This window comes from Hirundo rustica, chromosome 1, assembly GCF_015227805.2.
Source record: "Hirundo rustica isolate bHirRus1 chromosome 1, bHirRus1.pri.v3, whole genome shotgun sequence".
Classification (NCBI taxonomy): Eukaryota; Metazoa; Chordata; class Aves; order Passeriformes; family Hirundinidae; genus Hirundo; species Hirundo rustica.
This window is the reverse complement of record NC_053450.1, coordinates 123,942,070-123,964,363: the sequence shown is the minus strand read 5'-3', so window position 1 is coordinate 123,964,363 and position 22,294 is coordinate 123,942,070. Positions and strand designations below refer to the sequence as shown.

At 40.6% G+C, this 22,294-nt stretch overlaps 1 protein-coding gene across 4 annotated transcripts in view; it reads right to left on the bottom strand.

The window, feature by feature from the left end:
* IGF2BP3 (insulin like growth factor 2 mRNA binding protein 3) overlaps positions 1 to 22,294 on the bottom strand; it is a 110,402-nt gene that overhangs the window by 63,308 nt on the left and 24,800 nt on the right. For all 4 annotated transcript variants that reach the window (XM_040076349.1, XM_040076341.1, XM_058421997.1 and 1 more), the window contains one exon: positions 21,820 to 21,868. In XM_040076349.1, coding sequence (XP_039932283.1) covers positions 21,820 to 21,868 — 49 coding nt within the window. The remainder of the gene's footprint in view (positions 1 to 21,819; positions 21,869 to 22,294) is intronic.

The following is a 22,294-nucleotide window of genomic DNA, read 5'->3' as shown; positions in this document are numbered from 1 at the left end:
AACAGAGTGGAGAGATATTTACATCTCTTTTGGCTGCATTAGTAAATAAGGTGTTGAGAAACAAATCCCACTAATTTTCCATAGGAACAGATGTTTGCATAACACTACCTCACTTTCAACACTTGCTCATAGAGAATACATCACACAAAACATGCTGCTAAAAAAATAAAGGAAAACAGAATAAAACCAAAGACAGTTCCAAGTTACTGTGTCAGGATAAGCAAAGCAGGACGCAGACCTAATCCCCATATTGCAGCTTCTCTCCTAAATATACATACTCCTGTGCTCAGGTGATCTGTGTAAACCACAGCGACATTTTCATAAACTAGCTCAGTATGAGCGCTTTGTGAGCATCCACACTGCTGAAGTTTAGAGAGCTCAACTCTAAAGATTTGTAGGTGTCTACTGCTGAAAAATTACCCAGCTAAACCCTACAGCCCAGGGGTGAAGGGCGCAGGTAATCTGCCTTCCAAGCCCAAGCAATTACTGGGTTGCTGCACACTGACCTCAAAACTTTGATCTCAGGTATGGCATGTGGCTACCTTTGTCCTTCCCCCACTCTCCCAGCCATGCAAAGCACAAATTGTGTCACCCCAGGCTACCTTGAACCCTCGGTTCCAACCAAAGTCTGCCTGTACCATCAGCCCTCCAGCTCTGGCCCTTTGGACTGCCTCACCCAGACAGGGCTTTGCACATGGGCTCCAAACTGGTCACTCAGGGCAGCACTCTGTTGGGAAGGGGAGCAGGGAGAGCAGGTGAGACTCAGGGAAGAGAAGCAGCAGCAAAGTGGAAAAGCCTCAGGAAAGTAAAAAGACAAAAAAAAAGAGGAAAAAAAGAGGTGAAATAGGTATATAATTGCATAAATCTTAAGGCATCAAGGTTATGCTCAGGGTTGTTTATCACTTTGCCTCAAACCATTAAGTAAGTGAAATCCTTCATTCTGAATTAATTTACCTAAAATGAAAGGAATACTTTTTTAAAAACACCATCTTAATACAAAAGGCAACAACCTTTCACTGACACCTGTTATGTGAATGTGTCATGCCAAGTCAATACCTCGCTTATAAATCATAGGTCAGTGTTTCTAATCTAACACTAATATACTACAGTGTTATTCAAGGCAAGTGTTTTATTTTATAACTTTATTCTAACTCTTTATTGGAAGTGTTCTGAAAGTGTGGTTGCCTCTTTTTTTTTTTTTTTTCAGATGAGCAGAGGGTCTGACAGAAGGATCATCCAAAATCATGTACATCTTTTAGATAATGAAGAACTATGGTTTTCAAGACCTGATTATTCACACAGGAAGAGGCAAGACTGAGGAAAGCAGACTGGTTTAGAACCTCCCACGAGTGACTGGATTTGGAGTTCCCGTTACTTTAAGCCCAGCCTATCTTTAGAATTAAGTTCTGCTAATTGGAATATGTAAAGGCAACAATATTACTAAGAGACACATTGCTCAAGTGCAGAACACACCTCTATTCCTGCAACTCCATGCATAGACAAGTTTTTGTAGTGAAATGGACAGGAAATTACACTTCTCTGAAATTTAAATAGGTTAATTTTTTATCGGTGTAACTTAGTTCTTATATTTATGCACATTTTCAGAGGCATGCATACTGTTTTTAAGTCCAATACTCTTAGTAAAGTGCTAAATAAAACACAGTGATTTATATAATGAATCATAAAAAGAAGCCTCGCTCTGAAGAACTAGTATGTAAGAAAAGATACATTGCTTTAAGTTTTCTAAAGCTTAATGACTGCTGATTTTTCCTTCTTAGGATTACTACCAGTGCACAAGAAGAGGAATTTTCTTGCATATAATGGAATTGGCCAGCCAAGAATCACTGAGGTGATTAAAAAGTTAGAATTATACGGGATTTTAATCATAATTTCAATAAAGTAAGAGGATATGATCTGGTAGTGTAACAAGTAACAAAATTTACCATCATTTTAACATCACCTTCATTGAAGGCCTTCTTTAAAGCTGTACCTTGAGTTAGCTTTCCTGGCACCAACATTTCCCAGTTTGTTGCCACTGTATTAAAGGCAAAACCAGCAAGGTAGGAAATCACAGTTACACTGTAGAGAGCTCCTAGGATTCCACTGAAAGTAACTCCCAAAATAACTTTAAAAAACCCAAACCAACAAACCACACACACAAAAATAACTCTCACACAAACAACCAAGTTTCATTTTTACTATACTTCTTTTAAACCATTAATGAGTCATCACTTAAATCACTAGCTATGTTTATAAAGAATTATTCACACAGTAAACTAGAATTCATAAAAGGTAACTGTATACATTCCATATACCTTTTTTTTTTCTTCTTTAAACTAATTAGAGACACAGGAATTCACTGATTTGCAGGAGGGGGTGACGGTGGTTTTTTTTTTTTTTTAGACTAGCATTTTGAAGTGTATTTACCACAGAAGTTGTGTTTTGCCTCATGGCAAAAGCTCAACATCTCCTACTTACTTAGCCTACACAAAATTTTCCTCTTTACTTCTGGTAAGTAAAGAGAAGGGTTTTCCACCAAAAATGAGACCAAGAAAGATCGCGGTGCAGCTGAACAACATAAAATGCAATTAGTGGTAACGTTTTTGTAGGTTGTGTCATTTCATATTCTTTCCGTGCCTTCACGGGGCAGCAAAGGCTTCATAAGAACACACTCCAAGCAAAAACTGACTCCTGCAATCACTGCCCACTTTGATTAGTCTTAATCTTGGTGGAAGCGCAGCGATTTTCGCTGATTGCTTGTTTGAGGGACCGGCGATTTGCGCAATGTTTATTTTGGGCCGTCACTGAGGGAGGGGTGTAGCCAAATGGGCAGTGTCCCAAGGCAGATCACACAAACTCCAGCACTCGCACTCTAGGAACATCTCCGCCTCAGCCAAACCCAGGGAGCCCGCCTGTGTCGGGAAGGGTTGCGCCCGGCAGGACCCACCCAGAGGACTCCTGCAAAATGGAAACTGCATCTCCACACCCTGGCAAGCCCCAACCAACTGAAGCACAGCCCAGAGAAAGCAGGAGAGGGTGGTGCGGGCAAACTTTGTACCATGGGTTACAAAGTGAGGAGCACAGATATCCCCCAGGTACGGTAAGAGGCAGCTATGGAGAACTGAACAACACAAAGCAGATTCATCATGAGCAAGAGGAAACAGTGCCCAACACACTTCAGGCGGGATTATTTAAAAAAAAAAAACCTGTTCTTCACCTAAACAAAACTAGAAAATCCAAACTACAAATACCTTTGCATGGATTTCCATCTACAAAAAACCCCAGATTCCACTAAATCAGTGAAATATGCAGTTCACACATTAAAGAACAAGTGCCCTGCTCATTCAAATGCCTCTGATGATCCCAAAACAGACTTTAATATGGAGTACAGTGCTTCCAGTGCAAGTGGTGTGCATCATGGTACCTGCATCCAACAGAGTGCTGCTGTGGGCTGTGCATTTTGAGTGATAGTACATGTTCTGTGTTCTCACATTACACAGTAATCCGCTTGATGAAGTAGCTATTAGAAATAAGAAACTTAACATTCTGATATATTCCAAAGTTATTGTGTATATCTTATGTCACAAGAGAACAGAAAGGAAGAAGGTATGCCTTTTAGCTTCCCACATTTCTCTCTAATCTTTTTTCTTGCTTTCTGGAATAAAGATCTTCTCACTGATAGATTGTGAAAGGCTGGGCTGGTTAATAAATTTGACAGATACACAGCAGAGAAGACAACAGCTACAATAGCATGGGACTACAGGAAAGAGCAAAGACCATGTTAATGACCCCCTTATGACTGCAGCTGGAGTCAAGCAGCAGGATTTCCTTAGACAGCATTGCTACATCTGGATCGTTCTCCCAGGGAAATGAAAAGCAGCGCTTCTGCAAGATATTCTGCCAGATATGCCAAAGCCACAGAAGCATGCAAGAGGCAATGATGATATGAATTGAAATGCTAGTAAAAATAAAGGAGAAGTCAATGCACCCCAGCACAATAGTTAGCTCTGTGTCAGGTGACCATCATACCTTGGCAAGGAAAAAACACAAGCATCACATAACAATGATCACTAGAAACTAGTTACAATCAGATGATGGGTGGTTAAGCAACACAAGTGGAGTGAAAAAAAAAAAACAAACCAGTTTCAGGAACTCAACGTGGTACAGGAGACCTTAAAAACTGCGAACAAGCAAAGTGTTATTCAGACATTTTTGAACTGAAAAATCAGTCTGCAGAACTGCAAACTAATACCTCTAGAACTTGATTCCAGAATTGGCTTGCAGGACAACATAATCCACAATCAGTTCTGTGTGAAACATTTATCGTGTCGATAAAGTTTTACATCTGTCTCTCCCAAATTCAACTAACATTTTTCTAAAACTCTAGCAAGAGTATGACTTAATAGCAATGGATAGGGAATTAGGAGGTCTAAGCTTTCTTATGGTCATTTCCCTTCTGTATTTTGCATTTGGTAGATTTTTGCATTCATAATGACCACGAACAACTGACGGAAGCTGAGTGTCCTACAGGTTATATACCTTTATACACAAACTAGCCACAACATAAAGTCTTACTTTAGGATCTTGTGTGCATCTGTTACACGTGCTGGCATTCATCAAAGGTGCAAAGATTCCTGTTATGAGTTACCACAGAATATGAAGACTTTACATTAAGAAGACCTCCTTGAGCTAGCATAATATAAAACTTCCTGGCAGTTCTGGTTGTACAGATTTTAAATTTAAAAAAAAAAAATTAGAAAATAATTTCAATTTTCCTTAAAATTAAATAGAAGTAGAGATCTTAGACAGAATTCATAGAAAGCATCCATGAAGTTGCAAGTCATGAAGTAATCTATTGGTTCTAGAGTAATGTTTGCCACATCACCCACCAGGTATTTCTTATGCCTACAAACAACTATAGTGTTTCTACAATTTTAAGTAATTTCCTCACTAGAACCAGGAAAAAAAAAAAAAGGATCTGAAAACCTACTTATTTTGGTGAAACAAATATTCATGATTATATAATTTCAACTACTTATTCCTCATACTCAACAACAAAAAAATAGGTTTAAGATTTCCCACCCCTTCACTCTGTGAATCTTCAAGCATTGCAGGAATGCTAACTTACTCTGCATTAGCCAAAATTTGGCTATCAAATGACTTGGAAAGAATGACATCTTCAGCACCAGGACTAAACAAAAACAGGAAAAAATCCACGCACAGAGATTCAAAACTTGTTAGTTCAAGCTCATAACAAATCTTTTCCATACTGACGTAACCAGGCACTGGTCCCTGACAAGGAGGAGAAGATGCCCTCTGTCCCCATCCCTGTCCTGATCTTTGAGGGAAGCAAAAGGTCCAGGAAAGCTGTTGTGTCCTACAAATCCCAGGAGGCCCTCCAGCACCCGGGGAACACAGCACAATGATGTTACCATGTAGCTGCTGTGGTTAGAGCATAGAAGATGCTGTGGTGGGAGTCAATAAAAGCGTCTTCCTCCTACAGTTAGTAGAAATGAAAGAAAAAGGGAGTTGCAAAGCATTCTCATCTGCCAAAAAGGACAGGACCCTTGGCTCACAGGCTAGGAATTTCCTTTTGGGGCAGTAAGTCTCCAGATATGAAACTTCACCCAATAGTTTCAAGCCTAGAAAGCCACCAGGTAAACTGCCTGCTGAAAAAACACACCCCAGTGTGCACCAGGCTGGGTCGCAGCACCTACACTTTTCTGATAACACCGACATCAGAAAGGCTACCAAGCAGGTAAGATAATGGAAGGTCATTATTTAGCTCATTTTTTGCTCAACTGTGAAAAAGAAACCAAACTGGTGAAAAGCAAATACTTGGCAAGGAGAAAGACAGGGACTTCAAGTGAGAGAAATATGGACAACCACAGTGGGTTGTTTTTTTCAGGTAAGGTTATGAAAATGCTTATTAGCAGGCTTAACAAACAGAGAAAGATTTGGGTTTGGAGTTGTTGGATTATTTGGGGTTTATTTTTTAACTTTTCTTTTTTGCAGACAAAAATTGGGATACAGCTCATGGTAAAATTTTCCTTTGCTGATTTATAGAAATACCCCTGAACTCTTCATCTGGCATCAGACTAACAGTCTGGGAAGATCTATTTAAAAGCATCTTTTAAAGTTTAAGTAACTGTGCATGAGATGTTAGAACTCAGCTAGAGACTTTAATTTTCAATCTTTTTATAATCTACATTTTTCTTTTGCCAAGTTTAAGATGTCAAAAAGAAAAGCAGAACTAATATTCAGTATCTATAATTAACTTCTTAGACACAAATTGAATGTGATGATATCAATGTCATGAAACCTAGTATTCAAATGATCCCTCACTTGATTATAAATTTACCATCGCCTGAATGAGAGAAAACTCTTGTGAAAGGAAGTGCATACCTTTATCTGCCCTAATTAGATGACAAAAGATAAACACTCTTGAGAAGTATTTCTTTTTCCACATTTTCAAAAAGAAAAAAAAAAAAAACCAACTTCAAAAAACTTCAAACTCTTAACTTTTACAACTAAGAAGCTTTTGCCATGACCCAAAGGAGTGACAGTGAACCAAGCCAACACACTGAAGAAGTCAGGGCTTTTTAGGGGCTTCCCCACACACACAGCTCTCACTGGCAGAAAAAGTCAGCAGTGCCCACTCTTATGCTTTAGACACTAGCTTTATCATTATTCATTGAAAATTTCCCATTGAAACTGAAGGCAACTTTTTCCCTTACTTGCGAAATGGAAATTTCTTCTGTCCCAAACCTGATCACATGAACCTGGTTAGATAGGAGAAGGTAGGAGAGATCATATTTTCTACCACATATGGAGTAGAAAATAGTCAAAGTTCTGCTGGAGCAGTTGTTGATCATTTCTGGTTGTACTTACTTGCAATAAAACTAGAAATCTAAAGAGAAAAACGTCAAACGCCACTGCACCAGGAAGATTTTTCATTCCATTAGTTACAGGGCAGTCTACAGCCTGCTTACTCCTCAACTATGATTTTTTTTTAGTCAGTACAGAAAACAGCATATTACTTTACTTCTGCTCCATCTTTTTACACAACCTGTAACACCTGCTTCTCTGAAAGGTGCAAATTCTGCTGCAAGTCAGAAGCTCTGTGGTCTTTTCCCTTAAACATTTGATCCAGTGATGTCCATGTTGATTAAAAATATTTCTAAAGGCCTCAAAAATACGTACATAACACCGCAGTGTTCATGCCTGTGACCGCGCTAGCAGGGTAGCGCATGTGGGCACCCTTCCTGGTGCCAAGCACTGCAAGGGATGGCCTTCGGGAGCAGCAGTAGGGATATCCAACAGACCCTCCTGTGCTCTGCCACCAAAAACCTGCTGCCCTCAGCCCAGCACAAACACCTCATGCCTTGCTGAATCCTGGCGTCAGCTCCAAGCAGCTTTGCATCAGCAACCTGGCATGGCCAGGAACAGATTTTCAAGTTTGCCATCACCCCAGCCCAGGGAAGGTCATATGACCAAACAGACCTCGTGGGCTTGCTCCTTAATCTCAGGGTCAGAAGATCTCCCCTGCATTTGTGAAGCTCCCACCAGCTACTAAAACAACTAGTCTCACTGCATCAAAAATGCAAGCGAAAGACAGCATTGTACCTTCCTTGCCAAGCAGAAAGACATCTTACAAATTACATGTAGGAGGCAATGCTTTTAGTCCCACAAGGCTCAGAAGACTATACCATGCAGAAGAATTGGGAGCAATGCAGAGTAGACAATGTCATCCAAGGATACTGGAGGCTACTACTCTAACACCCCTTTCACACAGCAGTCTCAATGACCCATTCCTTGCCTCACCTCTGTGAGACTGCATTACTTCACTGTCTAAATAGTGGTAAAATTAACATCCACTCCACAACAGAAGCATGAACAATGGAACACAAGGGTGGCCACAAAACAGGTTGGTTATGGCAAATTAGTTGGAACTGCTGACATGCACAAGCTCAGAAAATCGAGTATTCCTTCCTACTGCAAGAGCAAAATAAGTTGTTCCTGTCTTTGCTTTGAAGACAGTAACTTTCCAAAAGGATGGAGGAGGTGATTGCCTGCAGAAATTAAACAGGAAGGCACAAAGGGCAGTTGCAAGCACATCAATGCCTCATGCATCCCAAGGAAGCTGAAAGATCAGTCTTTGACAAGCTGAAACAAAGCATGGCATAGCTTATATCTATTTTGGAAACAAACCCACACTTCCATGTTGAAGCAGGTTAAGATATTTCATTAGTCAGCTGAGGACACCGCTTTGAGAGTTCTCCTATTTGTTTTACAAAGGCAGAAGTTACTTTTAGAACATATGGCCACACAAAAACAGTCACAATGTGTACTTCCATAGGGTCCAGTGCTACCACCAGACATTGGCCTAGAAGCTCTCTTGTAGCAAAGTGGTGGAAGTCATGGGCACTTGCCTCTAACATTTGTTAGGAGCACCTGATATTTTCCTCCTCTGAGCTGGCAAAAGTTCATGCTCTCTTCTGATATATTTCATTGTCCTTCCACCCTCCTCCTAGATCCCACAATGAATTTCACAGCCAGTGAGCTCAGATACCTGAAAGCCAGTTTTAGTGTGCATACTACATATCAAAAAAAAAAGGCATAGCTAAAAAATTCATACCTTTTATACAGCCATCTGCATATGCTAAAGGTGTTCAGAGTCAATCACAATTCACAGGAGATTGCACAGCTGGGAGAGTCCCAGTCACTGATCTACCATGAATCCCCTCTGCACGCTCCATCTTCAGTCCCAGACACAAAGCCAGGTTTTTGAGTATTCCCATCACCACACTGTTTCTTCTGCTACATGTTTGAAAAAAATGGGATGTCACCAGGAACGGATTACGTCCTGGGTATGAAACGCAAACCTGCTGATGAATTACACACATGCTAATTAATGAAGACTAGCAAGAAGCTGAAATAAAATGGCAACAAGCAAATCTATAAGGCTGCAGTAACTAAAGTACTTAAGTTGTCCCAGCTTGTAACAGCAACCTAAACCAGTAACCATAGGGCTGCAATAACCAAGACCCACAAATCATAAAGTTAGGGATAATGAGCTGATCCCACACTGCCTGCAAGAATGCTGCAGGTCCACATGAGTCCTGTCCCCAAGAAGAAACAAAAGAGAACAATTCCTGTAGCTGGGATGTAATACACATCACTTCACTGTCAGCTTGCATGGATGGTTCCTGTAAATCTCTATAGATTTGGACAGAAAAGCAGAGATACCAGAAAACAACACGCCAAGAGAAGGAAACAAGTGCTGAGAAGGTAGGATGTAAGATTTGCCCAGACCAGAACTTTCCCCAATCTCCACAACACTAGCACATGCTAGTGGGCAGCAGATTGATAACCACATCCAAAAGGCCAACAGCTGCTATATGCAATTTCGAAGGCTCCAGGTTTAATTGTAAATCCAATGCAACAAAGGGCCGAGCAGCACCTTTCTAGAAGCCACTAGCACATCATTATAACCCCTCCACTTCAAAGTGCATAGTGGAGGTTGGCCTCCTAGCTGCTGCTCACGCTGGGTAACAAAGAGTTCAGTAAAGGAACTAGGTGAGCTGTTCATGCAACAATTTCACTTATTTGCTATCTACTACTCATATAACAACAGCCTGATTTTATTACTAAAGGCAACAACAACAACAGAAAACCCAGCACCCAATAAAAGATGTTGATTTGGATTCATTTCTTACACATGCATTCAATCCCCTATTAGGTTTTATAACAAAGCAGCTGTTTGCGAGGATAGTTTTAATTTGTCTTCCCCTCCCCCTGCAAGTTAATGGTGGGCTACAGTTTTCAGAGTGATTTCCTGTTCGCATTATGTTCTAAAAATCCTGCTCACTTGCTTCACTAAAAGGCATGTGCTTGGAAGTGGTTTTGATGGCTTTTAGTCACATCCCCCCTTTTTGATTGCCACAACACTCAATGTCTGAAAATAAGGGAGCTATTTCAGGTTACATTCCCTTCCCTCCCTACCCACATGTACTTGGCTACCAGTTTGGGACATAGGATCAGAGGGAGCTTCAGGCTTTAGAATAACACAAAATTAATAGACCTTCACCTCTCTTCCCCCTAGCTCAGCACATTTGGCTCTGTTGGTGTTCACCTACATCTTAGAGACCTCCTACCTATTCTTCACATCCTCATTGCAGGTTTTGAAGGCCTCAGCCCAGCTGCCAGTACCCAAATCCCTGCAGCATGCAGCTCCTGCCTGGAGTGAGCGCTAGCTGCTGGATGAAATAGCGTTGTGCATCTGCAGATTGTGTTGGTATCTCTTGCCTTCCCATAAGACTGTGGCATTCCCTCATGCTTGATACAACAGCTTCACTGCTTGCCTCGATTGTATGTCTCCCTTTTCCCATGGGAGATCCTGCAGCTGAGCTCATTTTCTTCCTTTATCCCCCTCATCCAAGAAATAACTCATGATTTTTCCGTAGCATTGGATGAAGGCAAGTAGGAGCATCAAGAAGGGGCACAGATGGGGCCTCAGTCTTGAATGGTAAAATGCAAGGCCACAACCAAAGCAGTGACTGGGGGGGAGCACAGAGGCAATCCAGCAGAGTACTTGTACAAGAAACAATGAAGTAAGTTTGTGTCAGAAGCAGCCCCACAAAAGACTTGTTCATTGGAGAGATAGCCCAAGAGCCAGTTTCTACTTGGCTTGCAAACAAGACAAAAATCCCACGTGCCAAAGCACAACTGTGAGCAGAGATGTGCTGAATACCATTGCGTTATAGCAGCCATAGGAACTAGACAGACCCTTGGAGATAATCACATTTTGTTTCCCTCCATCCGCAAAAGAGTCAGTTGCATAAAGTTAGGTCAACATGTGGTACACATATGATTCAAATGTAACATTTCCTGGCAACCAGCAGCATGCCCAGAGGAGGATCTGCACTACTGATAATGTCGTTTTTTTGCCATGGCCATCATAAAAAAGAAAAGTCTGCTAATCTCTTGAGATATAAGAAGCAAGCCCTATTCCACTTAGCTTTCCAGTGATTTTACTGCAGGATTTTTTTTGGTTGGTTGGTGGAAGGGGAGTTGTTACTTAAAGGAGAAAAGCCCAATACATACACAGAGGCGTCTGACAGCCACTACCTTCAGAAAGTGAAGCAATCTGAAATGAATAATGTGCTGGTTTCTCAATTCCAAATCAATAAAAATTTCCAAGAATGGACAAAGATAATCAAAGAATGGGAAACAGCTTCCAAAAATAGCTAAGCAGGTTCTACCTCTTCAGCACGAAAAAGAAAGGGCTGAGGAATAAAGGTCATTAAAACAATAAGAAATAGGTCTGTTAGCCTTTTCTCCCACTCTTTTTTCCTATCTACTCTTCTTTCCAATACAGGAGCTGGGAGATAGATGGAAGTTCAAAACATGTGAAATGGGCTGGTTCTTCCTTCAACTCGCCCTAAGACCATGCCACTTCACTGCAGCGTATTGTGGATGTCAGGAGTTTGCATGGTTCAATAACATGCTTACCAGAAACTCTAGATTAATTTCTCAAGTACAAACTCACTGGTTTTAGGTCAGTAGGTTTCAGGGCTGCAAAATGCCAAAAGCCAGTAGACTGCTCTGGTGAGCTATCACTGTATCCTTGCCCTTATTCCTGTACCCCTCCCAAGGCACAGCAAAGGTGGGTTACATGACTGTACATTAACCTCTCTTCTGACCCAGTGTTGCTGATTTCATGTTCTTTATGCACAAACTGAGTAGAGTGGATTAAGAATCATTGAGGCCACTTGAAGTTAACATTTTTCTATTCCTTTGGCTCCTGTGAACAAGAGCTCAAAGTTTCTCTTACTATTGCCTGAGGAACAACTCTTCTATACGTTTCCTTCAATTCTTTTTCAAATTATACAATAGGTAAGTCTGAAGCAATTTTTTCTTTCAAGGCAGGTATCTGAAATTAGTTCAGAACTTCTGTAAGAGCAGGACAGGAATAACTATTTTCTTAATCACACCAATTTTACAACATTTGAAGGGTATCTTTGTTTATAAAAGCATGTAGCTTTACCAGCAGCTTCATACATGCCCACAGAAAAGTTACAGATGTCTAATTTCTTCAGGAGTTTTTGGGCTGCACTCTCAGCATCTAAAACCAGCACCTCAGCAGAAGTTCTAACACCAGTAGGAACTTCTGGGTCCTTATTTGACAGCAAGAAACCTGAGTAAGATTTGGATATCAGGCAGCATGAATCATTAATTAGGATACAGTAAATTTCCGTGAGAAAGACAAGGAAAAACTACATCAATAGCTTTGACAGGGATAAGTACATTTTTATCCCTTTAAAAAAGTATATTACTTTGTGACTAAAAACATAATTTGGGACTTTTGCTATGAGCTTGCAAGCTTCAGAATCTACAATTTCCACCAAGTAGTCCCTCAGCAGTTTAGGGTTAATGCTAATGGAGCACCAGTGGTAAACAAGCTCATGCGATTACATACGAAATGAAGCTCTTCCCAGCAGTGTGGTGGTGCTACTTACTTGGTTTCCGGGCTGTCCCACTTAAGGGTGATTTGAACAATGGCTTAATTTATCATTGTTTTTAAGGAAATCTATCCAGCAATGGCATACAGCCTCTAAGATCTGTCTGCAGAGATGCAACACCATTCCCAGGCAGGTTTCCCTGCTATATATACAGACTTGCAGAAGTTCCACATCCAGCCTAAGTTCCAGTAATGATGCTATACTGAATAACATTTGGGCTCAGACAACGGTACCCTACCTGGCCACTTTCTGCATGGAGGGCAGAACGAAGTGTCTGCAACCTGCCAGCAAAGAAGGTCAACAACAGCCTGTATTAGCAGGAACACAGACAACGGATGGAGGAAAGTTAATGAATATTGAGTAAAAGGGGATAACCAATCACACACAAATACTTCATCCAGTTTTGGGACCTCCAGTACAAGACACCTGTTGAGAACCTGGAATGAATTCAGTGAATAGCCACCAAGATGACTGGAGACCGGAAGACCTCTGCAGTGAGGAAAAGCTAAGGAAAATGGGCACGTTGAGCCCAAAAAATGGACAGCTTTGGAGGGAGCATAGCAGCAGCCTGCCCCAAGCTCTTCAGAGGTGGAGGGTGGGAGAACAGGAGACACCAGGCTTAAGTTGACATAACAGATGTTTTCACCAGGTATAAGGAAAAAAATTGTCACCAATAGGACAGTTAGTCCTTAGAACTCGTCACCCAGAAAGGTTGCATGAACTGCATTTCTAGAGATCTCCCAGACGGGACAAAACCTTAAGCAATGTGGCTTGAATTTAATACAAAGTGCTGATTTGAGCAGAAAGTTGGGTTATAGACCTCCCTGAGACCCCTTCCAACCTGAATGGTTTTGTAATTCTCAGAACAAACATGTCACAATGCTGGAAAAAGTGATTGCATCATGATAAAAGTGACTCCTTAAGTAGAAATTATAGCTAAGGAGTGCAACACCTTGACAAACTGAGTCCTTGAACAAAGGTCTTCAACACCTTCGTAGAGCTGCAAATAAAAAGTAAGGATTAGTGGCTGGTTTCCCAAAAAATTTTGAACCAAGAAAATCTTGTATGTCTGTTAAGGTTTCTCAAGTTTTGGAGTTACTGTTAGTGATAGGATAAACAAGTAACTATTATTCTAGGCTTGTAAGCAGCACATTGTTTTAAGAGTGCCAAGCAATCCTGTGGTGACAGTGCCAAAATTCTCACACACTAACAGCTGTTTCAGGTATTAGAACTTTTCTGAAAAGATATTACAGGTTGTGATTTCCTTTATCACAGAAGACTAAAATACAGTATTGAAAACAGACTTTTTCTCATCGCAGTCACAGGACAATGGAGCAAATTTGGATGGGGGAGAGTTTTTGGTCAAACAGTTGCACTGAAGCATTTCTTCCTTTTTCTATACCCTTCACTTGGCTATTTCTACACCCTTCACTTGGCTATTTCTACCATTGAATTCTGAAAGGGAAGTAAGACATGGGGCTATAAATGCAGTCTCAAAAGACAAGTGTTACGCACATACTAGCTGGAATGGCCACATTTAACACTTAAAACTCACAAGTTTGCTATGTTTTGACCATTAGAGCCCATCTTAGCCAAAAGCAGCTTACACTCTAACACAGATATGTAGACAACTCACTGAATCACAAAGCTGTGTGGCTCAGACAAGGCAAGAGATTAAAAGTCTCAGGTCCAAGTGGAAACTTTTCTCTGCTCCTTGTCCCCTCCACAGCACCTCAGAAAACCTTGCCTTGAAGTCACTGCAGCTCACTACTCAGCTTGCTTAAGATCATGGTCAAAAAGCTGAGACACCTCACAGCACAGTTGAAAACTTGCTCAGCCAAATCTCTTGCCTCTGGCCATGAGTCCTGTGGCTACCTGAACATCCGCCCAACACCACATTTCCTCCAGCACAGCCCAAAATCTTCTACTTCCTCTTCTTTTGGCTTAATTACCTGGGCCACCTGGAGTAAGAGGAACAACTTTCATACCTCTGAACCGGGTCAGTCAACTCTGATCCTGTGAGTCTTTTGCTTTCTCTGAAACAGGGTTTTAACACTGTGTCTAGTTCCTCTGGTCAGAAGACCACCTTCTGTATCTTCTACGTGTTTAGTGCAACAGAGCCCTTACCTCACCTCTAATTTCCCTACTCATTACAATATAAGTTTCCTAGAGGAACCTTTGTGTTAACTAATGCAATGCAACTTTTCTGAGCCTGCAGCTATAATAGAAGAACAACAAAATACCTTCATTAGGGACTTCTAGGATATTAAGTCTTACAGAGGGGCAGATGCTTGATAAAAGTATCACCATCAACAGTTTTTAGTATGACTGATTTAAATGAAAAAATGCAGCAGCCCAAATCTCAAAGAAAATTAACTTTCTTCATTGGATTTTTCCCCTGGCTTATAATAATTGTATGACAATTATCAGCAACACTATAACCAACACATTTGTATGAATAAATCAGTCTAAGTGAGAAACATGCTTATTGCATATTTATCCAAGGACCTCCACTCACACATTGTATTTTTAACACCTGCAAGTGGTGTTGATTACCTCACCTACACCTGTAAATATCACCCCCTATAATTAAGCCAGGCAATTAAAATCCCAACACATAAGCCAGTACGTCACCTAAAGTGCAAAACTGGGTGGTCTGCCATGGTCACTTATCTATCAGATTGCCTCACCTGCAGCTAAGCCCAGCCAGATAATGGGAAATATATGCAGATCAGGAGAAGTTAATTCAGAGTGTGTGTTCCAGGTCAGATAACAAACGAAAGATGATCACCCTATCTTTTTTTTTTTTTTTTTTTTTTTTTGTCAGAAGAGGAGCAAAGGCAGCCCCCCATGTCCCCCCACTTGGTATAGGACCAAGCCCCGGAGGAAGCAGCACCCTTCTGAGGTTCTGCATCACTCCAGAAGTGAGTGATTATTCTGCCCTCTATCCTGTAGATAGGAATCAAATGAAGCATGTGATCAAGATTCAAATTTTGTTTGATGTACATAATTCTTGATAAACCTTTCCAGTTTCTCATTATAACAGAATTAACTGGGGAAGGAAGCAAGGGAGGGAGTCTCCCTTCCAAAGTCAAACACTGACAACAGTACAACAGCAGGCGAGAAGCTGACCTCGGGACCCCTGTCAGGTAACAGTCTTTATTACCAGCCTACTGTCAAACTAAAAGGCTCAGTTTCACAGGGCTTGCAGGGACTACACCATCGAGTGTTGCAGCAGGTTTCTGTTCACTAAATTTGAAGATGGCACGAAGCTGAAATGGAGTGACAATATACCTATGGACAAGAGCTCAAAGCAATCCTAAACTATAGAAATTACTCTGGAGAAGCCTCATGGGACATTCCCAGGTAAGAGACTTCACAACAATCAATAGCCTAGAAATAAGACTCTTGAGAACAGATTGAAAGAACTTAAACTCCCTCCTTAACCCTCTCAAAGAATCAGAGGTCTTTCAATATGTAAAAGACTGCTGCAGAGAGCAGAATAACATGTTCTCCATTTACCTGCTGAGTAGGACAAGTAGTAATTGACAAGAAATACAGCTTAGTGCCTGATGTAGCACACTGTTTTCTGTTTCCGTCTCAAAGATCTCTACCAGAGATTCCCAGACCTAGCAGCAGATTTGTGCATGCTTAACATTCTGCTAGCATTTTTACAGCTCAACATTATTTTTATAGCACTACATTAAGTTAGGATTCTTGGAGGAAGCTTGAGGTGAGAGACCATATTTCAATATATTTTATACATCTGTTGAGTCACCTTACTTCTAGATTTCTTTTCATTGTACTTACAGCTCATTTCTGCATCTCCTCTTTACATCTTGGTTTTATGAGAAATATCAACTTTATATAATTGTAACTTATTCTCCATTGCTATAGTTTCATTGGCTTTTTTTCCCTAAAACCCACAAGATCCCCACCTGTCCTCTGCATATCCTTGGTGTTCTAAAATAGGCTGCCTCTTAAGCAGGTACCATTCATCAAGATTGGTTTTTACACTGCATCTCTGAAGAACAAACAATCCAGCCCACAGAGCTTAGCTGCTTTATTCAAAGCAGTGATACAAGCTACTACAGATCCTCAGGACAGTCATTCAGTGCAATGTAAGACTTACAAACCTTTGCCCAGAGAGAATCAGTCTCTATTCTTTTTATGACACTGAAAGTTGTCTTACAAAATATGCAAGTAGGTTTGAGCCATCTCCACCTTCCTTGCACTGTCAGAAATCTCAATGTGGAACCCACGCTCACATTGCAGCTCTAGAAATCCTTTTCCATTACTACTCCTGCTCAAGGAATATGAAACATTGGAGGTCTCAACATAATTATGAGGCTTCATTTTTCATTTCCATGAAAATGTGAGGAAAAGCAAACCCTCTTTAGTAACATGCTTTTGCCTTCAGAAGAGCTAAATCAGACCTTCCCTCCCACACATTTCTGTCCCCAAAAGAAACCTGCAAGTCTCACAGCAAAGCTAGGAATACACATTCACAGCATTTTTCTTGCTTTCTTTGCTCACTCAACAGGTTCACACTTCACAGGCTCAGCTTTTAGTCTACCTTTTTTGTTACCAAGTTCATCAACACTATCTGTTTATCTGCTCCATCCAAACTGATAAGGAAATAAGCCCACAGAAGATAAGTGGGAACTCTTCAACAGCTACCTTCCTGCTGAGCCAGCAAGTGCCATTTCTGGCACCATCTGTGTCCTGAAAGTCTGTTCTCTAGTGGTTTATTCACTAAACGTGAAAAAAAAATATTTGGAAAGAAAAATCTCTTGAAGCATCTTCTACACCCATAGATGCTGGTTTTAAAATGTTTTAAAAGAAAGAGAAATAAAAGGGGTTGACATTGCACAGTTCCTTCTCAGAACTCTACTCAAATCCCCATTGTGTTACACCAGAAGCAAGTCTAGGTACTTCAGTTTTAGATGACCATAACTAGATCTTCTTCTAGAGGGCCTATAATTGTCTTGCAGACACACCTCCAGTGTTGAATACACACAAGCTAAGAGAGAGAGCAGTTGCCATTACAAATTAGGAGTCAAATCAGTGTGTTACACACTGCAGTTCAGGAAGGAGTAAGAAGGGTTCTGTTTGCTTTTCTGCAGTGACCATAGAACAAGGGTACTTGCTTCCAATGAGTAAGAGATGAGACTGGTGTATGTGGAGAATGGGAAACAAGGGTGCTCCAAATCCTTCACTAGCCATGATTCTTAGCATGTATTTCAAGAGTGAGGACAGAAAAGGGGAAGAGCACTACTATTACATGCTACGCTACTACTACCACTTAAAATGATGCACTGAGAGTTTGCTCCACAAAACAGATTTTGTAACAAGATTACTCATTTGGACAATAAAATTTGATCATGCACGACTTCTCCAAATTACAAATCATGGATACAATAACCTCTATAGGCAAATTATATGCGAGCAGCAGAAAAGGAAGATCATGCATGCAGAAGTCACAATGTTTCTATGGAATGGGTCACTGGTCCAGAATCCTCAGACACAATCCAGTGAGGGTAGGGGCAAGATACAACTCATGGGTAAATAGAAAACATTATCCTGGCTAATCCTCTACCAGTCCAGACTCCAGCTGCAGTCTGAGGCAACTTCTAAATTTTCTTAGTTCATACAGAGACGCTGTCTTCCCTCCACCTCCAGTTTCTCCTGGCTGGGCAAGGAGCACAAGAGTACCCAACCCACACATAGAGAAACCTGCAGAACCTTGCCAAAAATCTTGTGAAGTTCAAATTAATTACCAGGCAAGTTTTGTACAAACTTAACCTTGAATGCCTTGGAATAAATTAGAATTTTATCTTTTACAGCTGCACTTTTCAAGTGAGCTCTTCAGGATAGCAACCTTAGGGTTTTGTTTCAAAGCGGTAACTCAGCACATTATAGCAGTTCATTATCTGCCTTTTTCTCCACCACTTAACTCTGAATATGGCCTAAAAGGGTTATCTTACCTTTTCTGCTTATACCATGATGGCCTGATAAGTGCATAGTGAGGTCTTACATATCACAGAGGAAACAACTACAAAGCCCTATTGCTATGGCTGGTTTTAAGAGTCAGTATTTTAATCAATACTGTCAACCTACAGGAAGGAGAACACTAGCTGGAATATTTTTGTCAAAAGGGGCAACCAGAAAAGCAAATAGTTAATCCAAATTTCTGTACTTGGTTCCTGAAAAGTCTTGCTAATAAATGCCCGTTACTCTGTGGCCATTTGTACCCACTGGTTCCCAATCTATATGGAATAACTGTGGGCCAAGTGTCTTCCCACGAGTTTTCAGGATACCCAGTTACACCCAAGGGGAAATCAAAATTTCCTTATCACTAAAGCTCAATGTTTTCTTTCTTCTCTTCTAGGAAAGGCACTAGATTTTACTAAATAGACAAGCATATATCTCAGAAAGGTAAGAGGGCACACCAGTGGAACAATTTCTAGGTTTTGCACCAGAAATGGATTTAACCTATCATTCCACAAATCTCAAAAGCCAACTTCTACCCACATGGAGAACAAAGGACCTGTATCAACAGTGGGGCACCTTCCTCAGGTGATGGATCTCAAAACATTCGCAGTCCAAATTAACCTTCACTATTGCCTGGAATTTTTTCTGGTTTTGGAAACCAGGAGACAAAACTCGTCTGTGGTGCTCAGAAGCAGAAGCTACTACCAAACTCTGCTGCAGATGAGCTGTATTTGAGAACATTACGGATGTCTTCTTTATAAGAGGGCCCTATGGGTGTTTTGCTGTAGGCCAAGGGCCATCTCTGTGCTCAGGGATTCTCGATGGGTCCCGGCTCCACATGGCCAAAGGCATGCAGGTACCACTGTGTGACAGCCTGGCAACACAGACAGCTGTGAAGCACTAAACTAGAGGTAAGCACACTGACTTCTAGGGGCACTACCACAGGCTTTATAAAGAGTTTGTTCTTATAAAAGAAAAAAATTAAAACAAGACAGTCTCTACAGCTTTTGCAAAGAATGGCACTCTAACCTTCCTAATAGTGGCTATACTGGGGAAAAACAGTTTGGAAAACATTGATCTGCTGTTATTTTCACATATCCTCTGTCACAGTAAAAGGAAAGGTGTTGCAGAGTACAAAGTGTGTTTTGTATTTCAATATGGAGCATACATGAGGGCCGGTAGACTAACTAACCTAGAGACCTCTTTCATCAGTTGTTTTGGTCTGGTTTTAAGGATTTCACAACTATTAGAAGTCAGTCCTGATTCAAGTAATTAACAAAGGGGTGATGAGGCAAGCAAATTGGCACAGAGGGACTATAAGACACATCTAAGGAGAATCACTCCAGCTGCTACATGTGCACACTTACATACCATCCCCTCAGAAAATATTCTGCAAGAACTTTGCTTCAATATAAGTACCTCTCTGAATGTATACATTTCTACTCTCCTCACTAAGAAAGACTTGTTTTAAGGGGGAAATCAACAAAAACCTTCTTACAGAGTTCAAAGGAATTTTTTCAAGGATTTTAAAGACAAAAAAAGATAACAGAACCCAAGGTAAACTGACATAAGATAATTCCCTGATGAATTTAATCACCCATTGCTGTACTTTATCAGCACTGTTCTAGGGACATACAAAGCTTACCTGCTTAAGTGCAGAGGTGCCAGACCACCAGCACTTACAAACAAAAATTTTAGGAAATTAGTGGACAAACGGTACTTGGTAGGCAACCCTGATGTTGCAAGAGAATGCAAAAAAAGTATTGTAGGAATTTTAGGGTCTATAATTTCTGTGCTTAGAGGGTCAAGTCTGTAAAAGTAACTTGAGGACATGTAGGCAAGGATGACATTACTTTAATAGGGACAATTTTAACTCTTCTTTGGGAACTTTAGTAAGACAAAGTGGTTTTAAAAAGATGGGAAGAGAAAACATCTGTCTGAGACCAGATGTTACCACAGAAATCGCAACAATGGAGAAGAAGGACCATTTAAAAGTCAGAAAACAGATGAGAAACTGGGTAGATACCTGTAACATACAAGCAGTATTAGCTACGTCCGTAAAGAGTCATGAGCAGGTAAAAGCATTTCAAAGTACTCTGCTCAACAACACTTCTGTTAAACATCTGTTTATTCACAACTCTGAGTTGTATTTCTCTGCTCTGATACTTACTATTCCTACACAAAATCCTCAGAGGAATTTTGTACCAAAAAATAAGATAATCTTCAAATTAGTCAGCCTCAAACATTTCTATTACTATGCTTCCCAGAAGTTTGACATAAAAAAGCAGTTATGAAATTGAGATAAGAGCTATCAAGCGGATACTGTTAAGCTGAGGGGTACGCAAGGCTTGGGAAGTGCAGAGGAAAAGCTCACATGGGCAGCAGGCAGCAGAAAGGCAGGCTGGAGCAATGAGAGGTGGTGTGATACCTTACAGAGACCCGCTGCTTAACAGCCTTGATTCAACAGCCCAATGCCTCCATTTTCCTTCAAAGCTGGGAGGCAATCAGGGAGTGCAAACAAAGAAGTAGCTGCAGATGGAAAGTCAGATGAAGGCGACAGACCAAACCTGCTGGAGAACAATGCCACTGGAGCTTTATCCCCAAACCCACCACCCTCTAAATTCCCTCAGGCAAGAGGATGACTTACCACTAATGAAAAAACATTTTAAACATATACATGGCAGAAAAACAGTAAAGAAAACAGTTCTATCTGTTCTCACAGTTGGCCTTCTACTGCAAAAATCAGAGATTATTTGTGGAGTGTAAACAACAAGTATGTATTATACTGGGGAGAGCCAGTAACCAGAGTACTGTGAATGAACAATTTGCCATAATGCCACCAGTACAGAGGAGAAGGGAAAACAAAGAGCAAGAGTCCCAAAAAAACCCCATACCCACACCAAAAAAAAAAAAAGGACCAGAACTGAATTTCTGATTTTGTAAAGGTTTCTAAGTATTTAAATAAGAACTTTTAAGTTTGCTGAACTCATACACCAAACCCCAGCAAGGTCCAAAAGGGATGAGCTTTCAAAGAGTGACTGCATCAGGAAGTCAGCATTCACCAAGGAATCCATTTCAACATTTTTTATGGTTAACTTGGAAAACAGAAATGAAGGCAGTTATCTGAATTGCTTAGAAGGCTCTATTGTTCCCTCTTCCAAAGGATTTTTCCCCAGAAGAGAATGGGTGGTGTGTGCAAAGCAAGTGAAAGGTGGGGGAAGGGGAAAAGTCCTGTGGATAAAGAGAGAAACAGAAACATAGTTTTTAAGCAAAGATATAATTTTTTAAAGTAACTTCCTACCTCCCACTGCAAGTGAGGCGGGATATTCCTGATCTGAAGCTTCCGACTCCTGCAGATAAATTAAAGAAAATAGTTTTTAAAAAAAATCCAGAGAAAACATTATTGCAAGATAGACTATACATAGCAGTGTCATACATTTAAGCATCTGTCATACTAAAAGGGGTAAAACCAAATACAGAATTCAAAAAAACCAACAGATCGCTGAGGGGGGAATGTCAGGTCAAAACCATTTCAAGTCCAAAGAACTGTTACAAAAATACTTGTTACACATTTGACAGCTGTTACATTTCATGAAGCCTCCACTTTTCTTGAAGAGTATTTCTATTTTAGCTTTAAGGCCTTCAGTATTTAATTCTGTATTATAAATGGGTGTGATAATCCCAGGTATTTGTACTAGGTTCTCCTTCACACATTTTAATAGTTTTTTTGTTGTTATTTTGTTTTTTTTAAATTCACCAAGATTATACATCAGGAC